The sequence below is a fragment of the Siphateles boraxobius genome, unplaced genomic scaffold (assembly GCF_051911475.1).
Source record: "Siphateles boraxobius isolate OS27281-9 unplaced genomic scaffold, OSU_SipBor_1 90, whole genome shotgun sequence".
Lineage (NCBI taxonomy): Eukaryota > Metazoa > Chordata > Actinopteri > Cypriniformes > Leuciscidae > Siphateles > Siphateles boraxobius.
The window spans coordinates 890,382-912,441 of record NW_027509220.1 but is presented as its reverse complement, the minus strand read 5'-3'; the positions used below and the strand labels follow the sequence as shown (position 1 = coordinate 912,441).

At 40.9% G+C, this 22,060-nt stretch overlaps 1 protein-coding gene across 1 annotated transcript in view; it reads right to left on the bottom strand.

The window, feature by feature from the left end:
* col1a1b (collagen, type I, alpha 1b) overlaps nt 1–17,628 on the bottom strand; it is a 30,786-nt gene extending 13,158 nt beyond the window's left edge. Inside the window, exons 1-30 of the mRNA XM_077224709.1 lie at nt 17,324–17,628; nt 15,898–16,086; nt 15,327–15,370; nt 15,066–15,092; nt 14,469–14,564; nt 13,864–13,929; nt 13,540–13,584; nt 13,314–13,367; nt 13,166–13,219; nt 13,012–13,065; nt 12,793–12,846; nt 12,151–12,204; nt 11,956–12,000; nt 11,809–11,862; nt 11,396–11,440; nt 11,041–11,094; nt 10,180–10,278; nt 9,512–9,556; nt 9,298–9,396; nt 8,438–8,491; nt 8,250–8,357; nt 8,103–8,156; nt 7,067–7,165; nt 6,926–6,979; nt 6,634–6,732; nt 5,924–5,977; nt 5,707–5,760; nt 5,532–5,585; nt 5,345–5,398; nt 5,074–5,118 (exon numbers count right to left, since the gene is read on the bottom strand). Of these exons, the coding sequence (XP_077080824.1) occupies nt 5,074–5,118; nt 5,345–5,398; nt 5,532–5,585; nt 5,707–5,760; nt 5,924–5,977; nt 6,634–6,732; nt 6,926–6,979; nt 7,067–7,165; nt 8,103–8,156; nt 8,250–8,357; nt 8,438–8,491; nt 9,298–9,396; nt 9,512–9,556; nt 10,180–10,278; nt 11,041–11,094; nt 11,396–11,440; nt 11,809–11,862; nt 11,956–12,000; nt 12,151–12,204; nt 12,793–12,846; nt 13,012–13,065; nt 13,166–13,219; nt 13,314–13,367; nt 13,540–13,584; nt 13,864–13,929; nt 14,469–14,564; nt 15,066–15,092; nt 15,327–15,370; nt 15,898–16,086; nt 17,324–17,405 (1,989 nt within the window). The 5' untranslated portion in view covers nt 17,406–17,628. The remainder of the gene's footprint in view (nt 1–5,073; nt 5,119–5,344; nt 5,399–5,531; nt 5,586–5,706; nt 5,761–5,923; nt 5,978–6,633; nt 6,733–6,925; nt 6,980–7,066; nt 7,166–8,102; nt 8,157–8,249; nt 8,358–8,437; nt 8,492–9,297; nt 9,397–9,511; nt 9,557–10,179; nt 10,279–11,040; nt 11,095–11,395; nt 11,441–11,808; nt 11,863–11,955; nt 12,001–12,150; nt 12,205–12,792; nt 12,847–13,011; nt 13,066–13,165; nt 13,220–13,313; nt 13,368–13,539; nt 13,585–13,863; nt 13,930–14,468; nt 14,565–15,065; nt 15,093–15,326; nt 15,371–15,897; nt 16,087–17,323) is intronic.
* Nucleotides 17,629–22,060: the final 4,432 nt, after the last annotated feature.

The window sequence follows — 22,060 nt, the reverse complement described above, 5'->3', positions numbered from 1 at the left end:
GATGAATTAGTCAAGGCTGTGCGCGGACTCCAAGCCTCATCAGCTGAACAACCGTCCCCGCAAGCCGTTGCTGCCGTTGTCAGCCCTGCACCAGCCCCGCCCACTGCTACTGCACGTCTCGCACTCCCGGAGAAGTTCGACGGGGATCCCGATAAGTGCAGGGGCTTTATTCTTCAGTGCTCATTGTTTATCGAACAACAACCGGCCCTGTACTCGACAGACACGGGGAAGATTGCATTCGTGTGTTCTTTGCTGACGGGAAAGGCCTTGGAGTGGATAACTGCAGTTTGGAGACCCGATGGTTCAGCTTTTCCTTCTTTCTCTGTGTTTCTTCAACGCTTCAGGGAGGTCTTTGAGCATTCCAGGGAGGGAAAGAGTGCTGGTGAGCGCTTGCTGGAGCTCACGCAGGGAAAATCTACTGCTGCTGAGTATGCTCTCGCGCTACGTACCCTGGCCGCACAGACCGCCTGGAGTGATGACACACTCAAGACTATTTTCCGCCGAGGTCTGAACCACGATCTTCAATCTGAGTTAGCCTGCCGTGACGAGGGCAGGGACCTCGACCAGTTTATCAACCTAACCATCCAGATTGACAATCTCATGAGAGCTCGCCGTGCTGGTCATCGCGCCGTCCCCGCTGCTCGAACCGTTCAGACCACCCGGGCCTCGACTCCCGCTCGCCCCGACGAACCGGAACCCATGCAGGTTAATGCCTACCATTTGTCTACAGAGGAAAGAGAGCGTCGGTTCCGGCTCCATCTGTGCCTGTACTGCGGCGAGGCTGGCCATCTGCGCAACTCCTGCCCATCTAGACCCCGTCCGACCGCCTCACGCCCGGTGAGTTCAGGCCTAGAGACCTCAAACCTCACCATGTCTGTGTTCGTGCCTGTGGTCATAACGACAGACGGCAAGCGGATACCTGCCAGAGCTCTGGTGGACTCTGGCGCCGCTGGCAACTTTCTTTCAACTGACTTTGCCCGTTTGCACCACATTCCTCTAACCCAGTGCTCTTCTCCCCTTGCAGTCGAAGCCATCGACGGAAGGCCATTAGGCACCGGACGTATCACACACCACACCCAGGAACTCCAGCTCCAGACAGGCGCCCTTCACACCGAAGCTATTCAATTCTACATTTTCCACGGTCCACGCACTCCAGTAATCCTCGGCCTGCCCTGGCTCCGCAAGCATAATCCCCAGATTCACTGGAGAACAAACCAGATCACCCGCTGGGATGCGTCCTGTCACTCCAAGTGCCTTACTCCTGTTACTCCGTCCACCATCCAGGTCATCGCCGTGCCCGCGGAGGGGGCAAAACTGAGCGGTCTTCCCTTTGAATACCATGATCTGGCGGAGGCCTTTAGCAAAGCTGGCGCCTCTCTGCTCCCTCCTCACCGCGACGGCGATTGTGCCATCGATCTTTTACCCGGTTCGGTACCACCCAAGGGCCGTATCTTCCCTCTCTCCCAACCAGAGTCCGAAGCAATGAAGAAGTATATTGAGGAGGAGCTTGCTAAAGGTTTCATTCGCCCTTCCACCTCTCCGGCATCTGCTGGCTTCTTCTTTGTTCAGAAGAAGGACGGAGGCCTCCGACCCTGTATCGATTACCGGGCCCTGAATGATATCACTGTGAAGTTCCGCTATCCGCTCCCTCTGGTACCTGCCGCCCTGGAACTCCTTCGTACCGCAAAGTACTTCACCAAGCTTGACCTGCGCTGCGCCTACAACCTTATCCGCATCAGGGAGGGGGACGAGTGGAAGACGGCCTTCTCCACCAACACGGGGCACTACGAATATCTGGTTATGCCGTTTGGCCTGGCGAACAGTCCTTCCGTTTTCCAATCTTTCATCAATAACATCTTCAGAGACATGCTCCACCGTACTGTCATAGTGTACATCGACGACATCCTGATTTACTCCGACACCCTCTCGGACCATGTTCAGCACGTTCGGGCCGTGCTCCAAAGACTCCTCCAACACCACCTATACGCCAAGCTGGAGAAGTGTGAGTTCCACCAAACCTCCATTTCGTTCTTGGGGTATATCATCAGCCCAGATGGGGTTGCTATGGATGAGAGTAAGGTCAAAGCGGTCCGTGACTGGCCCCGCCCCACGACCCTGAAGGAGCTGCAGCGCTTCCTTGGGTTTGCTAACTTTTATCGACGGTTCATAAGGAATTTCAGTGCTGTGGCTAACCCTCTCACCTCCCTTGTCAAGAAGGGAACCCATCGTCTCCCGTGGAACGACTCGGCCACCCAGGCCTTCAACTTACTCAAGCAACGTTTCACCACTGCGCCTATCCTGCACCATCCTGACCCCGGGCTACCATTCGTAGTGGAGGTGGACGCCTCTAACACCGCCCTGGGGGCCATCCTCTCCCAACGTCAAGGTTCGCCCCCCAAGCTGTACCCCTGCGCTTTCTACTCCCGTAAACTGAATACCGCTGAGAAGAATTATGATGTGGGTGACCGGGAGCTCCTTGCTATGAAGGCCGCTTTCGAGGAGTGGAGGCACTGGCTCGAGGGCGCCCTCCATCCCTTCGTAGTACTCACCGACCATAAGAACCTGGAGTATCTGCGTACTGCGAAGAGGCTAAACCCCAGGCAGGCCCGTTGGGCACTCTTCTTTACCCGGTTTCAGTTCACCGTCACTTACCGCCCAGGCTCCAAAAATGCAAAGGCCGACGCCCTGTCACGTCAGGACGATCATGAACTCACGCCTCAAGACCCCACGACTGTGTTGGCGCCCCACCTCGTTGTCTCCCCCATTCAGTGGGACATCAACACAGAGATTGAACAGGTCAACTCCCACACAGATGTCCCACCAGGCTGTCCACCTGATCGTGTCTTTGTCCCCGAGACTCTTCGGAACCAAGTCTTGGAACTTGTTCACGCCCATCCAAGTTCAGGACATCCAGGAATCACGGCCACCATCCAGCTTCTCCAAAACCGATACTGGTGGCCCTCCCTAGCCGCTGAGGCCACAGCCCACGTCCAACACTGCCGGGTCTGCAACACCCAGAAGTCTTCGCGCCAACTACCTGCCGGCCTCCTCCACCCACTTCCTGTTCCGCAACGTCCATGGTCACACATAGCCATCGACTTCATTACTGATCTTCCAGTTTCTGAGGGGCACACCACCATCCTCACCGTCATTGACCGTTTCTCCAAGGCCTGTCGTCTAATTCCACTCGCTAAGCTTCCCACAGCTCTGCAGACCGCCGAACACCTCTGCAACCAGGTATTCCGGTTTTATGGCTTACCTGAAGATATTGTTTCCGACCGAGGACCCCAGTTCACCTCACAGGTTTGGTCTGCCTTCTTCAGGACCCTTCAGGTTAATGTCAGCCTCACTTCAGGATATCACCCGCAATCCAACGGTCAGGCTGAACGCCTGAATCAGGAAGTGATCCGTTTTCTGCGCTCCTACTGCCACCAGCGCCAGGAAGATTGGAGTCGTTACCTGTTCTGGGCCGAGTACGCCCAGAACTCCATTCGAAAGCGCTCCACCGGTCTGACTCCCTTTCAGTGCGTCCTAGGCTTCCAGCCACCTCTCTTCCCATGGTCAGGCGAACCCACTGATGTCCCCGCTGTGAACGACTGGCTTCAGCGCAGCGAGGAGACCTGGAACCAGGCCCACACCCACCTTCAACGAGCGGTCCACCGTCAGAGAGTTCAGGCTAACCGCCGTCGTCGGCCAGGGCCAGAGTATCAACCGGGCCAGTGGGTCTGGCTGTCAACCCGAGACTTACGTCTTCGGCTCCCCAGCAAGAAGCTCAGCCCTAGATTCGTAGGCCCATTCAGAATCACTCAGCAGATCACTCCTGTCTCCTACCGTCTAGATCTGCCTAGACAGTACCGTATCGCCTCAACCTTCCATGTCTCACTTCTCAAGCCTGCCGATGGTCCTAACGAGGGCGAGGAGGGAAGTTCCCATGACCAGACTCCTCAGCCCATTCTAGTGGAAGGCGAGGAGGTCTATCAGGTTCAAGAACTCGTGGACTCCAGACGTCGGGGCAGGTCCTTGCAGTACCTCGTGCATTGGGAGGGTTATGGTCCTGAGGAACGCTCATGGGTTGAGGCTTCGGACATCCTGGATCCCAATCTGATCACGGACTTCCACCTGGCCCATCCCACCAAACCGGCCCCTCGACCTCGTGGAAGACCTCGACGCCATCGGGCTCCTCGCGCCGGGAGTCGCTCGCAGGGAGGGGGCTCTGTTACGATCCCAGATTCTGCAACCTCCCTTGTTAGCCAACCAAGACCGCTTTCACCCGAGTTCTAATTTTCTCCGTTGCACTACATTCCCCAGAAGCCCTCTAATCACACTCAGCTGCAACTCCTAATGACTCTCATCACCTCGCCCAGCTGCAGTCTATCACCCAGACTATTTAACCGCACCTCGAACGGCTCTCAGTGCGAAGTTTTGTTTTTCGTTTGTGAACATTTCTGAGCATTATAAACCCCGGATAGCCTGACTGATTACTGACCTATTTTTGCCCCTGTCTTCTGCCTATTTTCTGCCAGCCTCGACCCTCTGCCTGGAGTTCCGACCTTGCCTGTTATCTGCCTGCCCCGATCCACTGCCTGGTATCTGACTACGATTTAGCCCTGCCTGTTCACTGTGTTTGCTCTGGTTTACCTCTGTTTATTTCTGATTGTTTTCTAATAAACCTTCGCTGCAAATGGATCTATCTCAGACTGGTGACTCACAACATATTAATCACAGTTAATTAAGAATAATATACCTATATATTTACCTCTTATTTAAACAAAATTCAAGATATATTTCTAGAATAATTTATAGCTTTGTCATACTATAAAAAATTGCTCGTCAAGTGAATTGATTTTTTTTTTAAGGATGTTAAGATATTTTTATTGAAAAGCAATGCTGATACTAAGAGAATGATTATTTTTGCAGTGTAAGCATAATAGTAGAAATAGTGACAATAAGGTAGAAATAGAAGTCAGATTGTTCTTATAGTTTAATAGGTGCAATTGAGCTTGGTTGAGTATCAAGAATTGATCGAGAGGAAGAATATCTGCTGGCTTTTTCTATTTAGAAAGAGATACTCACTCTTGGACCAGAAGGACCAGAAGGACCACTTTCACCTGGAGCGCCCTGTTGAACAGTGAACATAATAAATAACACAGAACAAAAATACTCAACTCATTTGCAACCAACATATTTGTGATTGCATAGGATAGATTAAGAAGTAAGGGCAACATGTCATCTTGTGTTTACAATTTGTTTGATTACTGTAACCTAAATTTAATTTTAAAAAAGCATAACATAAAACACATAACTCCTTGAGCTAACACAATTATGTCCAAGTGACCACGTGTACCTGATCGCCAGGTTTGCCAGTCTCACCAGTGGCACCTTGTGCACCTGGAAGACCCTGTAAGAGAATAAACATTGATTGAACGACTAAACCAATAACAATTAGCTACTAATCTTAACAGTCTGACCAGTAAACGTATTTTCATCTAAACTACACTCAAAGTAAATATAAAAAGTGTGTTCAAGCGTACCTGGAACCCGGGAGGACCAGCAGATCCCTGTTCTCCCTTCTCTCCGGATGGGCCCTGTGAGGTCACAGACCAGTGAGAAAGTTAGAGAAGAAACAGAAACAGTTCACATTGCCATGGCATTTTTTTTTATTTTATTTTTTATCATATCAAATTTAAGAGGTTTAAGCAAACATACAGCAGGTCCAGGAGAACCAGGAGGACCAATATCACCATCTTTGCCAGGAGCGCCCTATAAACACACAGAAACAAACACTGCATCATAATGCACCTGCTCAGACATGATTCAAGCAACTGTCTGGAGATTTTACCAGACTTGGCTAAGTGTTTAAAGCAATGCTTAAGGCTGCATAAAGCTCAGAAAATACTACAAATCTGTGTGATTCAGTACGTACCAAAGCACCAGGAGGTCCAGCAACACCTCTCTCACCAGATTTACCAGCCTCACCCTAAAAGAAATAAATCAATGCATTAAAAATGTCATTAAGCAGTTCTGAAATCTGATATTCATAAAGGAATCTTTTTATTTTACAAGAGAGTAAGAAATGAACCCTGTAAACCTGACACATCAAATAATATTCCGAAAAGGAACAGTCTATTGAAGCTTTAGACAATATATACTATATAAACAAAGTTTGCATAAGTGTTTTTGTTGAGAATTATATTTATACATCAGGCTTTTATGGATCTTATAGTATGATATTGAGAATATGAAGCTCATACTTGAGGAAAATACACCTCAGGCCAAAACTGAGCAAAATTATGAAGTTTGGTTCAGATGCTGATATTTATATGGCCAAAAAGTAAGATGAAATTCTGATAGCTTGTAAATCAATTACTAATATAAAATGCATATAAATATCAGTCATAACTCTATATCTTCCAATAATATGATATTTAAATGCGTAGTTTTATGATCAAAGCTCTGTAGTTTTAAAACATATAATTCAATACAATACAAGAATGATGCATCAAAAGCCTGATGGATCATATTTGATACTCCCATTTGAACTTGATTTTTCTAAAAATCATGTATGTATAAGTAAAATCTAAACCTAAAGCTATTTAAATATATAATTCATAGCTTTTTTTTGCAGTAACTTACATCAGTTCCTTTGGGACCAGGGAATCCCATCACACCAGGAGCACCACGAGATCCAGAAGGTCCTGGAGGTCCGGGTCGGCCATCTTGTCCAGGAGCACCCTACAGGTAAAAGAGATTCACGCAAACATTACTTTAAATACAAGATTTAGTGGCTCGTATGAGTCTTATATTGCATACAAACAAAAACAAGCAGGGAATTATAATGTATATATATATATATATATATATATATATATATATATATATATATATATATATATATATATATATATATATATATATATTAGCTTACAGAAGGTCCAGCTTTGCCATCAGGCCCAGGGCTTCCAGGGGCACCAGTCATACCCTACAACAAGCATCGGGTTAGGTGAGAATACAGAATATTTATACAACTAATATGGTTTTACATAGCATTAAAGAGCCTATTTCTCACCTTGGATCCAGGTAATCCTGGCTCTCCTGGGCGACCAGACTCTCCAGTGGCTCCTTGAGCTCCCATAGGTCCATTAGCTCCACGCTCACCAGGGGAACCCTATGATTTAAATGGACACTTTTAGTATTTCAGCAACAGCAATCTTCTACAGGACCATGGACAGCTCCGTCTCAATGCATTAAACAGCATTACAGTGAGCAGTCAGGACTACATTGAGTGCTGTGCTGTTAATTAATACATTAAACCCTTCAAAATCACCCAGATTAGTCTGTAGTTTAATAGCAGATGACAATTTTAGATTTGAATGTTGATATATAGGTTAAACTACACTGAACAGACCTATGTAAACTTGACGTATACTCTAATGTAATTTCAGTCCTATTAAATAATATTTCTAACTTAAAATCAGTTTGTTGCCACGTGCACTAGTGTCAAAAGTTTGGAATCATTAAGATTTATTATTGTTTTTGAAAGAACTCTCTTCTGTTGACCTAGGTTGCATTGATTTGATCAAAAATACAGTAAAAACAATAATATTGTGAAATTTTGAAGAGCAGCATTTATTTGTAATTGAAATCGTTTGTAACAGTATAAATGTCTTTACTGTCACTTTTGATCTATTTAATGTGTCAGTGCTGAATAAAATTATTAATATCTGTTTTTTAATCTTACCCCACGGTTTCCACAAAAAAACTGTTTTCAACACTGATAATAATCATAAATGTTTCTTGAGCATCAAATCATCATATTAGAATGATTTCTGAAGGATCATGTGACACTGAAGACTGGAGTAATGATGCTGAACATTCAGCTTTGATCACAGGAATAAATTACATTTTAACATATATTCAAATAGAAAACAGTCCTTTTAAACATTTAACTTTTTTTTTCAAAAATTAAACAAATGCAGCCTTAATGATTCCAAACTTTTGACTGGTAAGGTAAAGCCCATTTTAAGGTTACCAGATTGTAAGGTTGTTCAGAGATACAGTTGAGCAGGATTTACGGCCTTGATTTGTGAGCTCAATAATCTTACCCCGGGTCCAGGTGCTCCATCACTACCAGGCAGACCACGGTTTCCAGGGGCACCCTTTTGAAAAAAAAAAAGGCAAAAGGTGAGAAACAAACAAGCAAAAACGCATGCTGGAATCGAACCGTCACAGTTTTGGAAAGGTTAACCTACACGGGCTCCAGGGGGCCCGACAGGTCCCACACCACCAGGCTCACCACGAGCTCCTCTCTTTCCTTCCTCACCAGAAGGTCCGGAGAGACCTTGGGGTCCAACTGGGCCCTAGGACAGAGAACAGCAACTATTACTATTACAGGTTTCTGCAAATATTAGGAAATGATCTATGCTTCAAAGCTACTTACAGGCTCTCCCTTAGGACCGCCATCTCCCTTAGGGCCTTGGAGACCTGGATCACCCTGGAATTAGAGCATACGACGTAAGATATCTCATCATTTACATTTATAAGACAGGAAAGAGGTTAAGTGCCTAGCTCAAGGGCACAGAGAGGGTTATTTTTTAATCAGATCTATAACACCTAAAGGCTAGAATACACCACACAACTCATTTATTTATGCTATAACTAGTAGTAAAGAGGAAAAGATGATCAGGTCATGTGCTGCTTGACTAAAGCGATCTGTCAAAGCACATTAAAGAGTGGGAAAAAGGTACTTATTGTTTGAATTTCATAATAAAACGGGCAGAATTAGAAAGCTGAGACGTTGTTTCGTAACAAAGGTAACAAAGCACAAAGCTTACTGGATGGGAGACACTATAAATAATGTTTTGTTCAATACAGCATAGACTAAAAGATCGATTCTTCGGATTTAAGAACCGATATTGGTTCATCAAAATGAGAATAGATTAAAATCCTGAATTCTATATTTTCAACCTAGCCCTATAATGCATGTCTTAAAATCAACTTAAAAATCTGCAGTGACTGGATGAAATCAAAAAACCAGAGCCTGTACCCATCATACACTGCTGTGTAAATTCTGACTGCCAATAATCTGCAGACTGGCTTTGATTTTCGGATAATAGCATCTACTGATCAGACTGCAAATCGGAGAGAAAATCTGTGCAAAAGTGCTGTGCTGCATCCAGCCGTAAGTCACACCTCCTGTAATATCAGTTTCAAAACTAAAGATAGCATATCTGCCATCCTGAAAGCACTGAAACATTACTATACTTTTCATGCATTCTTAATAAAATGCAGTTTACATACATTGTTTCCCTTGGGGCCAGGAGCACCAGAAGGGCCAGGGGGTCCACCGGGTCCACGGGAACCTGGGAAACCAGGAGCGCCAGCAATACCAGCAGCACCCTGCAAAACATCATTGCAAATCATCGTTACATTCTGCCATAAAGAGGGCAACAGCATAAATAAAAGATAAAGACAGATTGGTGTGGGATATTATATATTACATATAAATACTTACAGGAGATCCTTTGCCACCAGGACTACCATCACTACCAGGAGCTCCCTGTGCAGAAAAAAGTGAAGTCATGTTCATCTTATTCTCCACACCATTAAATTAACTTATTTAAATTCATTTAAATTATACTCCAATCACACTTCGTTTTGTAGATAATTTCAGCAGGTGGGCTATCCATTTTGGCATTTTTTGTACATTTTATACAAGATCATATTTATACATTGATATCTTAAACTGAAGGAGGCCCTAAAGGGACATGGTGATGAAAAAAATATGAGATGGGATTAAAAAATGCTTTCAAAAGTTTTGCGATCCCCTGAGAAACTTTGCAAAGGCATTGACATATATAAATTTCCTCCCATTTCATATTTTTTCCATTACCATGTCACTTTACGGGCTCCATACAATCTCTCAAGGCAAATGTATTTGTATTTAAAAGACACATTGTTTCAAAGCATTTTTACAGGAAATTATTTTAGTAATAAATGTTGTATCTTCATGTCTTATTTAGCAGATAATATAGTTTACATTTGGATCTACAACTTTACAACTGTAATTTAAACGTACCATTATTCTGTTGCTACTATGCAAGCAAATTTCCTTTTGAAATGTGATTCATTTAAAATCTTTCTAGCAAAGACACAGTGGTGTTTTGTGATGCAAATACTCACAGCAGGACCAGCGGCACCAGCGGGTCCAGGGTTACCAGGCTCACCACGGGCTCCCTGGGGTCCCTCTGAACCACGGCCTCCAGCAGGGCCAGTTTCTCCCTACAGAAGAGAAAAAAGAAGAAATAAACAGGGAATTGTCAGTTTATTTATAGGAGGGTGACTCCCATGGGTATTTCCATTTATTCATTTAGTAGACACTTCTATCCAAAGAATGTTTTATTGGTATATTCTACATGCATCAACAGGGTCAAAAAACAATCAATTAGAATAAGGAAGTACGTATAGCTTGTTTAATAATTGTTGCTTTGCTTTAATGAACATGACAACTGTTGGCAGCTGTACCAATCCATGACCATAAAAACAGTACTTAAATGAATTATGTACAATGTACGTATTCAGTTCATGTTGTATTGCAAATGTACTTGTACTTAGTATAAGGTGCATGCACATACTATAGGGTTAGGGTTAGGAATTGGGTTTGGTTTAGGGTTAGCTGCATGCAATTATGCATAACTTAGTGTTATTTCTACAGTGAGTACATGTAACATATGTAACAAGGACACTATAAAAAAATAAAGTGTTACCCAAAACAATTTAGCTGCTTTTGAAGTGGAATATAGGTGACAGGTTTAGTGGTATGTGTAGGTTTAAGGGTGGGTTCAGGTGTAATGGAAAGTCAACAGTGTAATTATAGATGTAACTACAGAAGTGAATTACAGATGTAATTACATGCAAGTATTTTTAAATATAAGTACAATGTAAAAACATGAATGCACTGTATTAAATGATTAATGTAAATGTTAGTACAGAGTGGACACTTCAATAATGAAGTGGGTCCATCATTTGTAGTGTGTACCATACCTTAGCACCAGCACCACCAGGGAAACCAGGAGCGCCAGCAGGGCCGGTGGGTCCCTAATGTAGCAGAAAAATAATAATAAGTGAATTAAACACACTATAATAAATCAAAATGATTAATTCGACTCATCCTGATTTGACCACTGTAGTAAGTGTAACAATATGTTGTAATACTAATAACTAAACTATTATTAACATCATGATTACTGCTTCATTTTCACATCTTAAAATGAGTCCTTTGAACATTAAATTGTATTTAGTATCAATAAATATAGAGTATTGTGATACCTGAATTATCAACAGATTCTTCTAGTAAATAACTGCTGTATTACCAGAATATTGCTCTTAAGAGACTTACGGGAGGTCCGGCACCGCCAGTGTTGCCATCATTACCGCGAGCACCCTGAAGAAAACAAAGAAACCAACAAAAAGATTACAATCAGTCATCTTCATGAGCCAATAATGACACTGAATAATGGCCTTGAACCCTGCCTGAAGATTTTGCCTTTGAAAAAGCCAAAAAGATCAACAACTCTGTTCAAAAGAGAGCATTTAAACTTCATGCCTCAAGAACGAGTGGCAGATATATTTCAATTAGTTTGGATTATCTTAGACTTGTGGTGCATTCTCATTTTGACATTTATAAATGGTTGCTCATGGTGAATCAGAGTTAATTTGCATTGAGTTGAGTTGCATTGTATAAGCTAAACAGTATATTAGATAGTATAAAATGAGTCTCATGAGTCAATAATGCATGGATGTGACACTTACAGAAGGGCCGGGGGGACCAGGGCGACCTCTCTCACCGGGCAAACCACGAGCACCCTGGGAGAAGCAGATGCAAGAGGAAATGTGAGAAGAAGGGCATCATTTCGAAGAATTTTTCATGGACTTCAAATCCCATCTATAATCACTCACCATGGCTCCAGGAGTACCATTCTCACCAGAAGAACCAGCCTCTCCCTGTAATCAGAGACGAGATACAATCAACAGAGAATCAACACTATATCAGCACATCTGTAAATCAAATTAGCATGCATGTTTACAGACCGAATCTGATATCTGCATGTATGAGAATATACAAGAGAGCATACAATTGAAAGAAAATCTAACCTTGGGTCCAGCAATGCCAGCGTCTCCCTTAGCTCCATCTAGACCAGGGAAACCCTGTAAGAGGCAACAGAAAACATTGCATTGTTACTTGACTATTGTTAGTTTAACTTCTTCTATTGCTCTCCTCATTCGCAAGTCGCTTTGGATAAAAGCGTTTGTAAATGGTTAAAAGTAAATGTACATTAATAATGTATATATACATATATATATCGCAGGCAGTATTGCAAAACACAAAAGTGAAAAACTCATATGGTGGCCAATATTAATGGATCAACAGCTACAAATATGTCGTATGCAATATGTAATAAAATAGAAAATAAACAAATTATATAATAATTAATCAAATGTAATAAAATGTGTGTATTAATCTATCTATTTCTATATATCTCTTTATATCTATATATCTATAAATATATATGGTCACACTTTAGTTTAGGGTCAAATTATTGGGTGATTAAGGGATGTAGAATATAATCATGCAGGATAAGGCATTAATATGTGCTAATAATCAGCCAATATCCTAGTATTATGCATGCTAATAAACAACTAGTTAATTGTGAGAATTGGACCCTAAACTAAAGTGTTACCTTAAACATGAATAAATCATTTAAAACTACAGTAGAAAGGTAGGGTCATACTCACTCTGTGTCCCTTGATGCCAGGGAGTCCAGGGGTTCCTGGGAATCCACGAGCACCCTGAGAAAATAATCATGACGAAAGTTTGAATCACTTTTCACCACGTTTGAAATGTTTCCATTGCAGTGAGCATTCTTACACTCTAGTATAATACTTTATAAGTTGATTATGTCTGCATTATGGCAGTAATTTGTGTGTATGAATGAGGAAAGCATGCGTGAGCACCTGAGGCCCTGAGGCTCCTCGCTCACCGGGGCGACCTGCTTTTCCAGCTTCACCCTGAGGAACAGCAGAAGAGACATGAGAAGAGACTTAAAGGTCTGTGCTGTATTATCTGAGTTTGATTGGAGTGGATACAGTGAGAAAAAAGAAAACTCACGTCCTCTCCGTTCTTTCCAGGAGGACCGGGAGAACCGCGAGAACCCATTGGACCCTGCAGGCAACAACAGCAGAAGAATAATGTTCACAAGTCTTCACTTCACAGTAAAACTGACACTAAAATTCAGAAGCAAGTGAAAGATACTCACAGGAGATCCAGGCTCTCCAGGCTCACCAGGGGGGCCAGTGAATCCCTGAGGGCCCTGTGAAAAATACACACAAATACAGTTATGTATAATATGCCACATGAGGTTTATAGTTCGGTTTACTGACAATACTCAGGACTTCAATGTTAGAACTAAATAATTAAAATCTGATTTATTTGTTCTAAGAAAACAACAAGATTTTGTAGTATAACACTAGAAATAGACTTACAGGTGAACCTGCAGATCCAGGGGGGCCACGAGCACCCATGGGGCCCTATAAGAGAGAAAACAACATTTTAAATAGAGATAGAAAAATAAAGTAGATTAAACACTACTCATATTCTATATCATGTAAGTTTTTGTAGTTTAGAAGGCCTTTGAAAGCCGAAATCTAGAAAGCGTGGTGGCCGATTACAGATATAATTACAGAGTTAATTATGATAAAGAGATGCACACTAAAGTGCTGAATATCCATAAGACTGTGAATCACAATGTAAAAGTGATAAGTGATGAATTTCTGTGAGAGATCATGGGAAAAGAGAAGCTGACGTACTGGTGGTCCGGGAACAGCAGGGCCGCTGGATTTCTCACTGCCATAAGCCATCTGGGAAAGGAAAGACTGTAGAGAACAAAGAAAATGAATGAGTGAGGGTTCGCTGAGCAGAGCTTTGTTGCTTTCAATATGCAGGTTTAAGGTTTGTGCTCCAGTGAGTATAATTTCATCATTTACTACTGTACTACTAAAGGATAGTGTTTCTTTTAATCTCAGAATATTAGAAAATGCAATATTTTATAAATGCTATAAAATCACCTATCTGACATGTCACAAATACCTCAGCTATGTCAAACCATCTTTTGCTTTTATAGAGAGCTTTTATTCCTGATCCATAATGGTGAGAATGACGGGAGCTGTTCACATAGTTGGTACTGAACTACAGAATCACAGAAGCCTCACGCACTTTTAAAAACGCATTATTTATTTTTATATATGCCAAAGAAAATAATCTATCGGGCAGCAGAACGCAACATAAAGATCACTACAAGATTTATGATTTTGAATACGGGCCAATACGACAAGATTCTCTCAAACTTAATCATAACGATGATGACGGAGTCACAGAGTCACAGTTTTACGATGTAAAAAATCGAGTTGCTTACTCCGCCGCCGAGGCCAGGGGTTCCAGGAGGACCGGGAGGACCAGGGAGTCCGTTCTCTCCGGGAGTCCCATCTCTGCCAGGAGGCCCTGGAGGACCCTGAGAAACAGACAGCGGAGATCCATGAGCGGCAGAACAATGACGCATCAGCAAAGCAGCACAAACTCTCAGTTCAGTGTTGCTGTGATGCGTTACAAGTGATCATCCATTTAATCCTTTTCGTCTGCCTATATGTTTCTTAAGAAAAACAGTACATTATGCATGTAAAATATCATAATTGGAATGATTAACACCATGTTTATTAAACAAATGCCTAATCTGCATGTTTCATGTTATGGAGGTTAAAGGTCAGCGAGACAAGTAGAGGTCAGCAGGTTAAAAGCCTCAAATGCCCCAATTCTTTGCAACATATTTTCACATCAATAACAAACTTTTTGTCTCATAGAGACTTTGTACTCTTGCAAACAAATGTGCAATTGGTCTTTTTGTTGTTGTTGTTGTTGTTGTACTAGTATAACCCAGATCATTCAAACAATATAAAAATAAATGCATTATTATAATGATAATGATTCAGTGTTAAAAAACAAATACTCTACTCACTGGGTCTCCGTTTGGACCGACAGGACCCTAAAAAAATGAAACAATTAGAAGTGTTATGACTTTATATTGGTGTATGCTGTAAATATAACATAAAGGGGTCTTTTATGTGCTTAATTTACATTTATACATGGTATGGCAAATGTAAAATTAAAATGAATTATTAATATATATATATATATATATATATTTTTTTTATTATTATTATTTATTTGTTTTATAAATGAGGTGCATGATGAAAAATACAAATAAATTCCCACTAACCTGGGGATTAACAATTGGAGGCCTAGTACCTAAAGGTTCTTCTTCTATGGAATAAAATATAAAAAAAATATTTCAGAACTGTGCCTTCATAAATCACCTCAAGTAAAGATATACATAAGCTCAGAGGACTGATCCAAAATCTCAAAAATCTGGAAACACTTTCATTAATTAGATTAACAAACATTATTACTTCCTTTAATGCATAAGAAATCAGTAGTTAATTTAGATTTAAATAGTTACAAAAGTCATTAAACTTTGCATATTTGAATGCACAACTGATCTACTATGCATTATGTACTCTTCACAAAAGTACAAAAAATATATATAATTAGCCAAAAGCCAATAAAAACTACAAGCAAAAACATCCTTAATCCCTCAGTCCCATGTAAAAGCATCAGTGGTGAGAGAGAATCCAGTGTTGTGTTTGTGCTCCACGGGTCTCCGACATGATGACAGGCCGGTGAAAGATATTCCCCAGAGCATGTGGTTGAGTGTTTGCACACTTGAGGGCGACAGAGCTAGTATGACCGCAAGGTGCGTGTGACTGGGGCAAAGGTGGTGGTGAGTGTACCGTCGGGGCAGATGGGGCAGCATTCTCCATCGGGAATCTCTGGATTGGCACAGTCTGATGTATCCTCGCAGATCACCTCGTCGCACATGATGGTCCCGCTGTCGCAGACGCAGATTTGGCAGGGCTCAGGTTTCCATACATCCTTGTCGTTGTAATTCTGACCTTCCAATGTACAGCTACCGAACGAGACTGTAAAGGACAACAGCTGTGAATTAGCACAGTAGGAACTGTCAATCACATTCACAATTCAGCAAACTACGCTGGGAATTATTTGAAGGGTCGACAGGTCCAGGGGGGCCATAACCATTTCGACATTTTATTTTTTGTAAAAGATCAAGAGCACCAAAATCAAGAGCACCAAAATCAAGAGCACCTAGCTGCCATATATGTAGCTTAACTAAATTTTGGCTTCCCTCTAAATCAAAGTGACCCATTACAAAAAAACAATTTAACAGAAATTTCAATTTAAATGTTTTCTGGTTTAAATAAAAGAAAATGTACACTTTTGTGTTACTTTCAAGAGAACAAATATGACATGTATAATCTGAAGGCACAAGACAGAGTCTCACTCTTGCATATGCAGAGTCTCCAAACTAAACAGTGATGATATTCATACGTATACAGAGCTAGTATGACGCCATATTTATTATTTTCATTATTATTATTTTAAAAGAAAGAAAGGAAATTAAGCTTAAATGGCCTAAAGGGACGTGGTGCACAATGATGGATAGGCCTGCATCCCCCTCATCGTGTTTCAGACCTGTGCCGTATTAAAGTCCACCGCTTGGTGGCGCCAAAGCTTAATAAACCACCGTCACGCCCCGCTCATTCCCAAACGATGAAGTGAACACCAGAGTTTTTCCTCTATCAAATAAAACGCTTTTTGTCATTCTAAAACGCTGAATTGTATTTCAATCTTTACACTTTAGCTGCCGTGTAGGCTAAAAAGGCTAAAAAAGTTTATCAAGAGACAGTGTAATCCAGAGATAATCGGTAATATCCTGTTATAAAACGATAAAAAGGCATGACAAAATACAAACAGCCGTAAGAATGAGAGGATATATGATATTAAATGCTCTCTCTCGACTCGTTCTCTCATCCGTGTCGCGTTTTTCCTTCAGCGCATCCTTCGCTCGAGGACATCACATAGTGATGGGACATGTAAGTGCACGCGCGCAGCGAACAAGCGCTCGAGGAACAAACACAATTCCGCGTGCATTGCCAAGATGGGAAAAAATTACAATTTCTAGAAGATAAAAATGTTGATGAGAATAAAAAGGTAGTTTTATCCCCCATCCTCGAGACATTCCCAAGAAGTTTTAGATTGCAGGTCACTTGCAACAAGCTGAAAATTCCCTCTCTTGAGTTCTCCAATCTCTTCTGTCAAGCATCTTTGCAAAAGCAGGAGTAAAAATCATATACTCACTATCTTCCTCTTCTTGTCCTCTCACCACAAGGACCGCTGCGGCGAGCAGCAGCCCTAACCGGATATCCACAAAGCTGAACATGTCTAAATATTAGACATGTAGACTCTTTGAGGCAAGGGGAATCCTGTTTTGTCCTCAATCATACACGTAGGGTCCGGTCTGTGTAACTCCAATCCAGACCCTAGCAGAAACTCCCTACTGCAAACAAATGTTTGACCCTGGCTTTTATATGCCAAAGTTTTGGGGAGGTGCTGAGTGCGCAAGATATCTGCTACATGTTCAAGTCAAAGCGAGTCCCTCCTTCAGCCAAGACTAAGGGCCGCCTTAAAACATGTCAAACTATTCCGAGTCCTCATTACAACGTGGACATTTTGAAACATGGAGAAGTGTGTCAGGGATTCTGGATATATCATACTGAAAAAAGATAAAGGGATCAAATCGTCTTCCTCTGAATCTCGGGATGTCTTGGACAAGTTGGACCCTCTTATTGGATGTGATCATTTCATGTTTAGTTACCAAATGATAGTAGTTTCTTTATATGATGGTGAATTGAATTACTGCTTTCATGCTGAGATTTAATGCTGAATTTGAACGAGACGAGGGTTTGAGGAACATTTATGATGTTGTGGAGGATTGGGACTGAATGAAGGATTAGAAAGTAGGGTTTACTTCATCCTCTAAATGTTAAGAAATGTGAATTCTGTCATCGTTTATTCGCCCTCATGTCATTCCAAACATGTCATGTTCTTCTAGAACACAAAAGAAGATGATGCTTTGAAAAATGTCACACAATACAAGACAACTTGTTTTGAACCACAATGAACTCTCTCTTTAACATGGCCATATTGGACCAAATTCATATTTCTGTTTTTAAGTTCATGAGCTAAAATTGAATAAAAACATATTAAAACAAAAGGAAGAAGAATAGAATTCAGCTGCATTCAAATGCATCACTGATATTGAAATAAAATGTTATCCTCTTTGCGATGATACCACAAACACCGCAGCTAGTGCCACAGTTGAGATGTGAAATAAGACTGAACAACATAACGTAAATATTTGTGCAAATGTCCATTGCATGTCTGAACATATGAGCGAAGCTGTGAGTCGTTTGCTTTTACATGTGCAACATGTTAAGCAGAGAGAAGACAGACAAACAGAGAAAGAGAGAGAGAGAGAAGAACATCTGGCATTATATCAAACCACTCATTGCTCTGTGGACACGTTGCAACTTCAAGAGCCATGGCCCTGTCTGACCTCCTCTTCTCACATCTTTACATTTTAAAATGCATCTGTTCACGATGAAATGCAATAGGAATGCTGAGAGGTGGTGCCCTTGTGATAGTTCATATTATTTTACTACTGCATATAAATGTAAAGATGTTGCTAATGAAAGGAGGACTATAATGTGGATTGAGTTGAAACAAGATTAATAGATTTCTTGAATGCTTGGGCAAAACAAAACAGCCATTTTTATTTCTCTGCATTCTATCGAATTAAGAGGATTACATGTAAAAGCCTGAGAATTGTCTTCAAATCTCTAGGATGTTAGACTGGCTCACACGTTAGTAAAGACTTCTGTCATCTTTTATTGTGTGGCTGGATATAGCAGAGTAGATGAATCCGGTCACAGGAAAACCATGTTGCTGCTGGTTTTATACGGTTGGGCAGAAATCTGAAGCCCTTATCAAAGCTGAAATTAAAAACTGCTTTTCAAAAAACCCTTTTTTTGTGTGTGACCACCGGTCAAAAATAGAAATAGGCATGTTATTGATTGCAACAATAAAACTTTTCTTTTTGCAGCTTCCAAAATCGTATCATGTTTCCAAGTATTTCTATGTATTCACTTGTTAAATTGTAGGTACATACTCAGAAAAAAAGAGTACAAAAGCTGTCACTGGGGCAGTACCCTTTCTAAAAGAGTGCATATTAGTAACTCAAAGGTACATATTTGGTCCCAAAAGTGCCATATTAGTACCGAAATGCTACATATTACAACATTTTAAAGCGTACTGTCCCAGTGACAGCTTTTGTACCATTTTTTCTGAGAGTGTAGTGTACCCTGCAAGATATTGGTCCTTTTTTTCAGTATGAAATTGATATCTTAAAGCTACTTCTCTTGTTAATTTCAGGAGGTTATATCATTATTATTAAAGTTTCTGCAAATGACGAACATCTCAATTTTTCATCACAGTTGATATCTTACCTTCTAAATGGTGTAATATAACGTAGCCAAGAATATGAGGGAAACTATTTACATGTAAAAGAATTATGAAACACATGCCACTATGACCATATAAAATGAATGGATTTTACATTTTATAATTTATTGCTGTGATCAAAGCTGCATTTTCAGCATCATTACTCCAGTCTTCAGTGTCACATGATCCTTCAGAAATCAGTCTAATATGATGATTTGATGCTCAAGAAACATTTCTTATTATTATCAGTTGTACTGAAAATGTTGTACTGCTTCATATTTTTGTGCAAACCGTGATACATGATTTTCAGGAATCTTTGATAAATAGAAAGTTCAAAGAACAGCATTTATTTGAAATAGAAATAGTATAACATTATACTTTAAGTTCATTTTTAATAAATGTAATGCCCCTCTACTGAATACAATTAATGATGTTCAGTACAAATTATTTTAAAAACATATATAATATAATGGCCACACTTTAGATTAAGGTCCGATTCTCACTATTAACAATGACTTTTGCCATATTATACTCCTGTTTATTAATAGTTAGTAAGGTAGTTGTTGAGTTAAGGAATTGGGTGTTTAAGGGATGTGGAATATGATCATGCAGAATAAGGCATTAATATGTGCTTTATAAGTACTAATAAACAGCCAATATCCTAGTTATGCATGCTCAAACTTAACAGTGAGAATTGGACCATAAACTAAAGTGTTAACAATTTAATACAGTATATTGCGGTTCCACTTAATGTCTTGAATGAAAATCCACTGACAATGTCAAATGCATACTGGCAGAAAACTAATTCTTTGAAATGATGTGCAATTTTCCTGTCATTTTTATTTGTATTTAACTTGCATTCTAATGAGTTCTAATAAGGTTGTCATTGTAAAAATAGTCATGCTTTTAAGCTGATTGTATTTTTCAATAGCATTACAACAGTTTTACAGGTGTGATTTGAGAGAATGTTGTTTATTAATTTTTTATTATTATTATTCACTTTATTCAAGGTAAAATTGGTCCATTCAATAACATACAATCACTTGTTCGCCTTCAACATGTATTTACTTTCTCGATAGTGAGAACTTTTTCTTATTGAGAGATGGGAAAGACAGACAGTGCAGATTGGGGCAGGGCGAGGTTTAAATAGAAGTGGTAATTTTCTGTGCTTTTGTTTTACAGGAGTTGCAGTAATATGTGCCTCTGTGGCGAGTGTCTGGCAGAGATCGGTCGGTGGTTGGGATAGACATTTATACAAGGCCTGCACAGTTAGATAGTCTTTTCTACGCTACTGTACACTAAAATATGACTGAAATGTCACAAGTCATCTTCCTTGAGTGTTCCCAGCCTTAATGAAGCTGCATTTCCTCTTCAATCACAAACTTCAGTGTTCCCACACATCTACCAGAGACCGAGCCACTCAAACGCTGATCACATAAAGCTCAAAACACACTTTCAGATCCAATTTAAATGGGGATACAAACAAGGAAACAGCAGCAACACTATACAACTACACCAGCCAAACAGTCAGTGACATTCAAAACACTGAAAGAAACAAACATTTATTTGTCGCAGATTGAACTGGGCAATCTTTGTAAAGTCATTGGTACTTAACATAACAAGCACTGCGGTTCATTGGAGCAGAACTGTCCATATAAGACAAGAAGATGTGTGTCGATCTGAAATCAAATGTGTTCACATCATGTGCATCAAAATGCTGATAACTGTCACCAAATTAGCTTGTTAAATGTCAGAAAATTCTGCTAGCTTCTCATTATAGTTTGAAAGCATATCTACACATCTTTTTTTATATGTAGCCTATATAATTCATGTGCCTCATAATCTTTAATCTATCTTGCAGCGACATCTCTTCTCTTCTCTGATGACGAGCGCAGGGCAACCTGTCACTCACATTAGATCCACCATCAGCAAACCACAACCTTTAACGTGTACATGAAGTGTGCCATTTGTGACAAGGTCAAACTTCAAACAAGGTTTCCTGAAGACTTCCCCTGTCTGCCATTGGTCAGACACATTGATAGTCCCGCCCTAATCTCACGCCATTGGTTTCTGTGTCAGCCTGATCACAATAATCAATTTGAGGCATATTTTAATGGTATTTTAACATTGATCAAATGAAATCACTGTGGAAATGGAGTAAAAGGTTTAGATATCCCATTTGGACGGCACATATATAGGTGGGAAGTGGTATTTTTGTTTATGCCATGGGAGATGTTGGGGATTCCTCAGCCGTTTGCTTTTACAAGCACATGTTTCTACTTGCTGCACTTAAAGTGCTGAGAGAGACCATCCACTCCAAACCCTGATGCTTTTCTTCATTCTGTCCATCTGTCCTTGCTTCATTTCTCTTTTCCTCACTCTCTTGCTACTCCTGATGTCCAGTCAATCACCCTATAAACGCCTCAGATAGATCTAAAAGTGTGTGTGTGCACGAGAATAGTTTAGCGGTCACACAGTTGTTTAGAACATTTCTGCTGTATTACGAATGCCTTGTGTGTCATGCAGAGTTCTGAT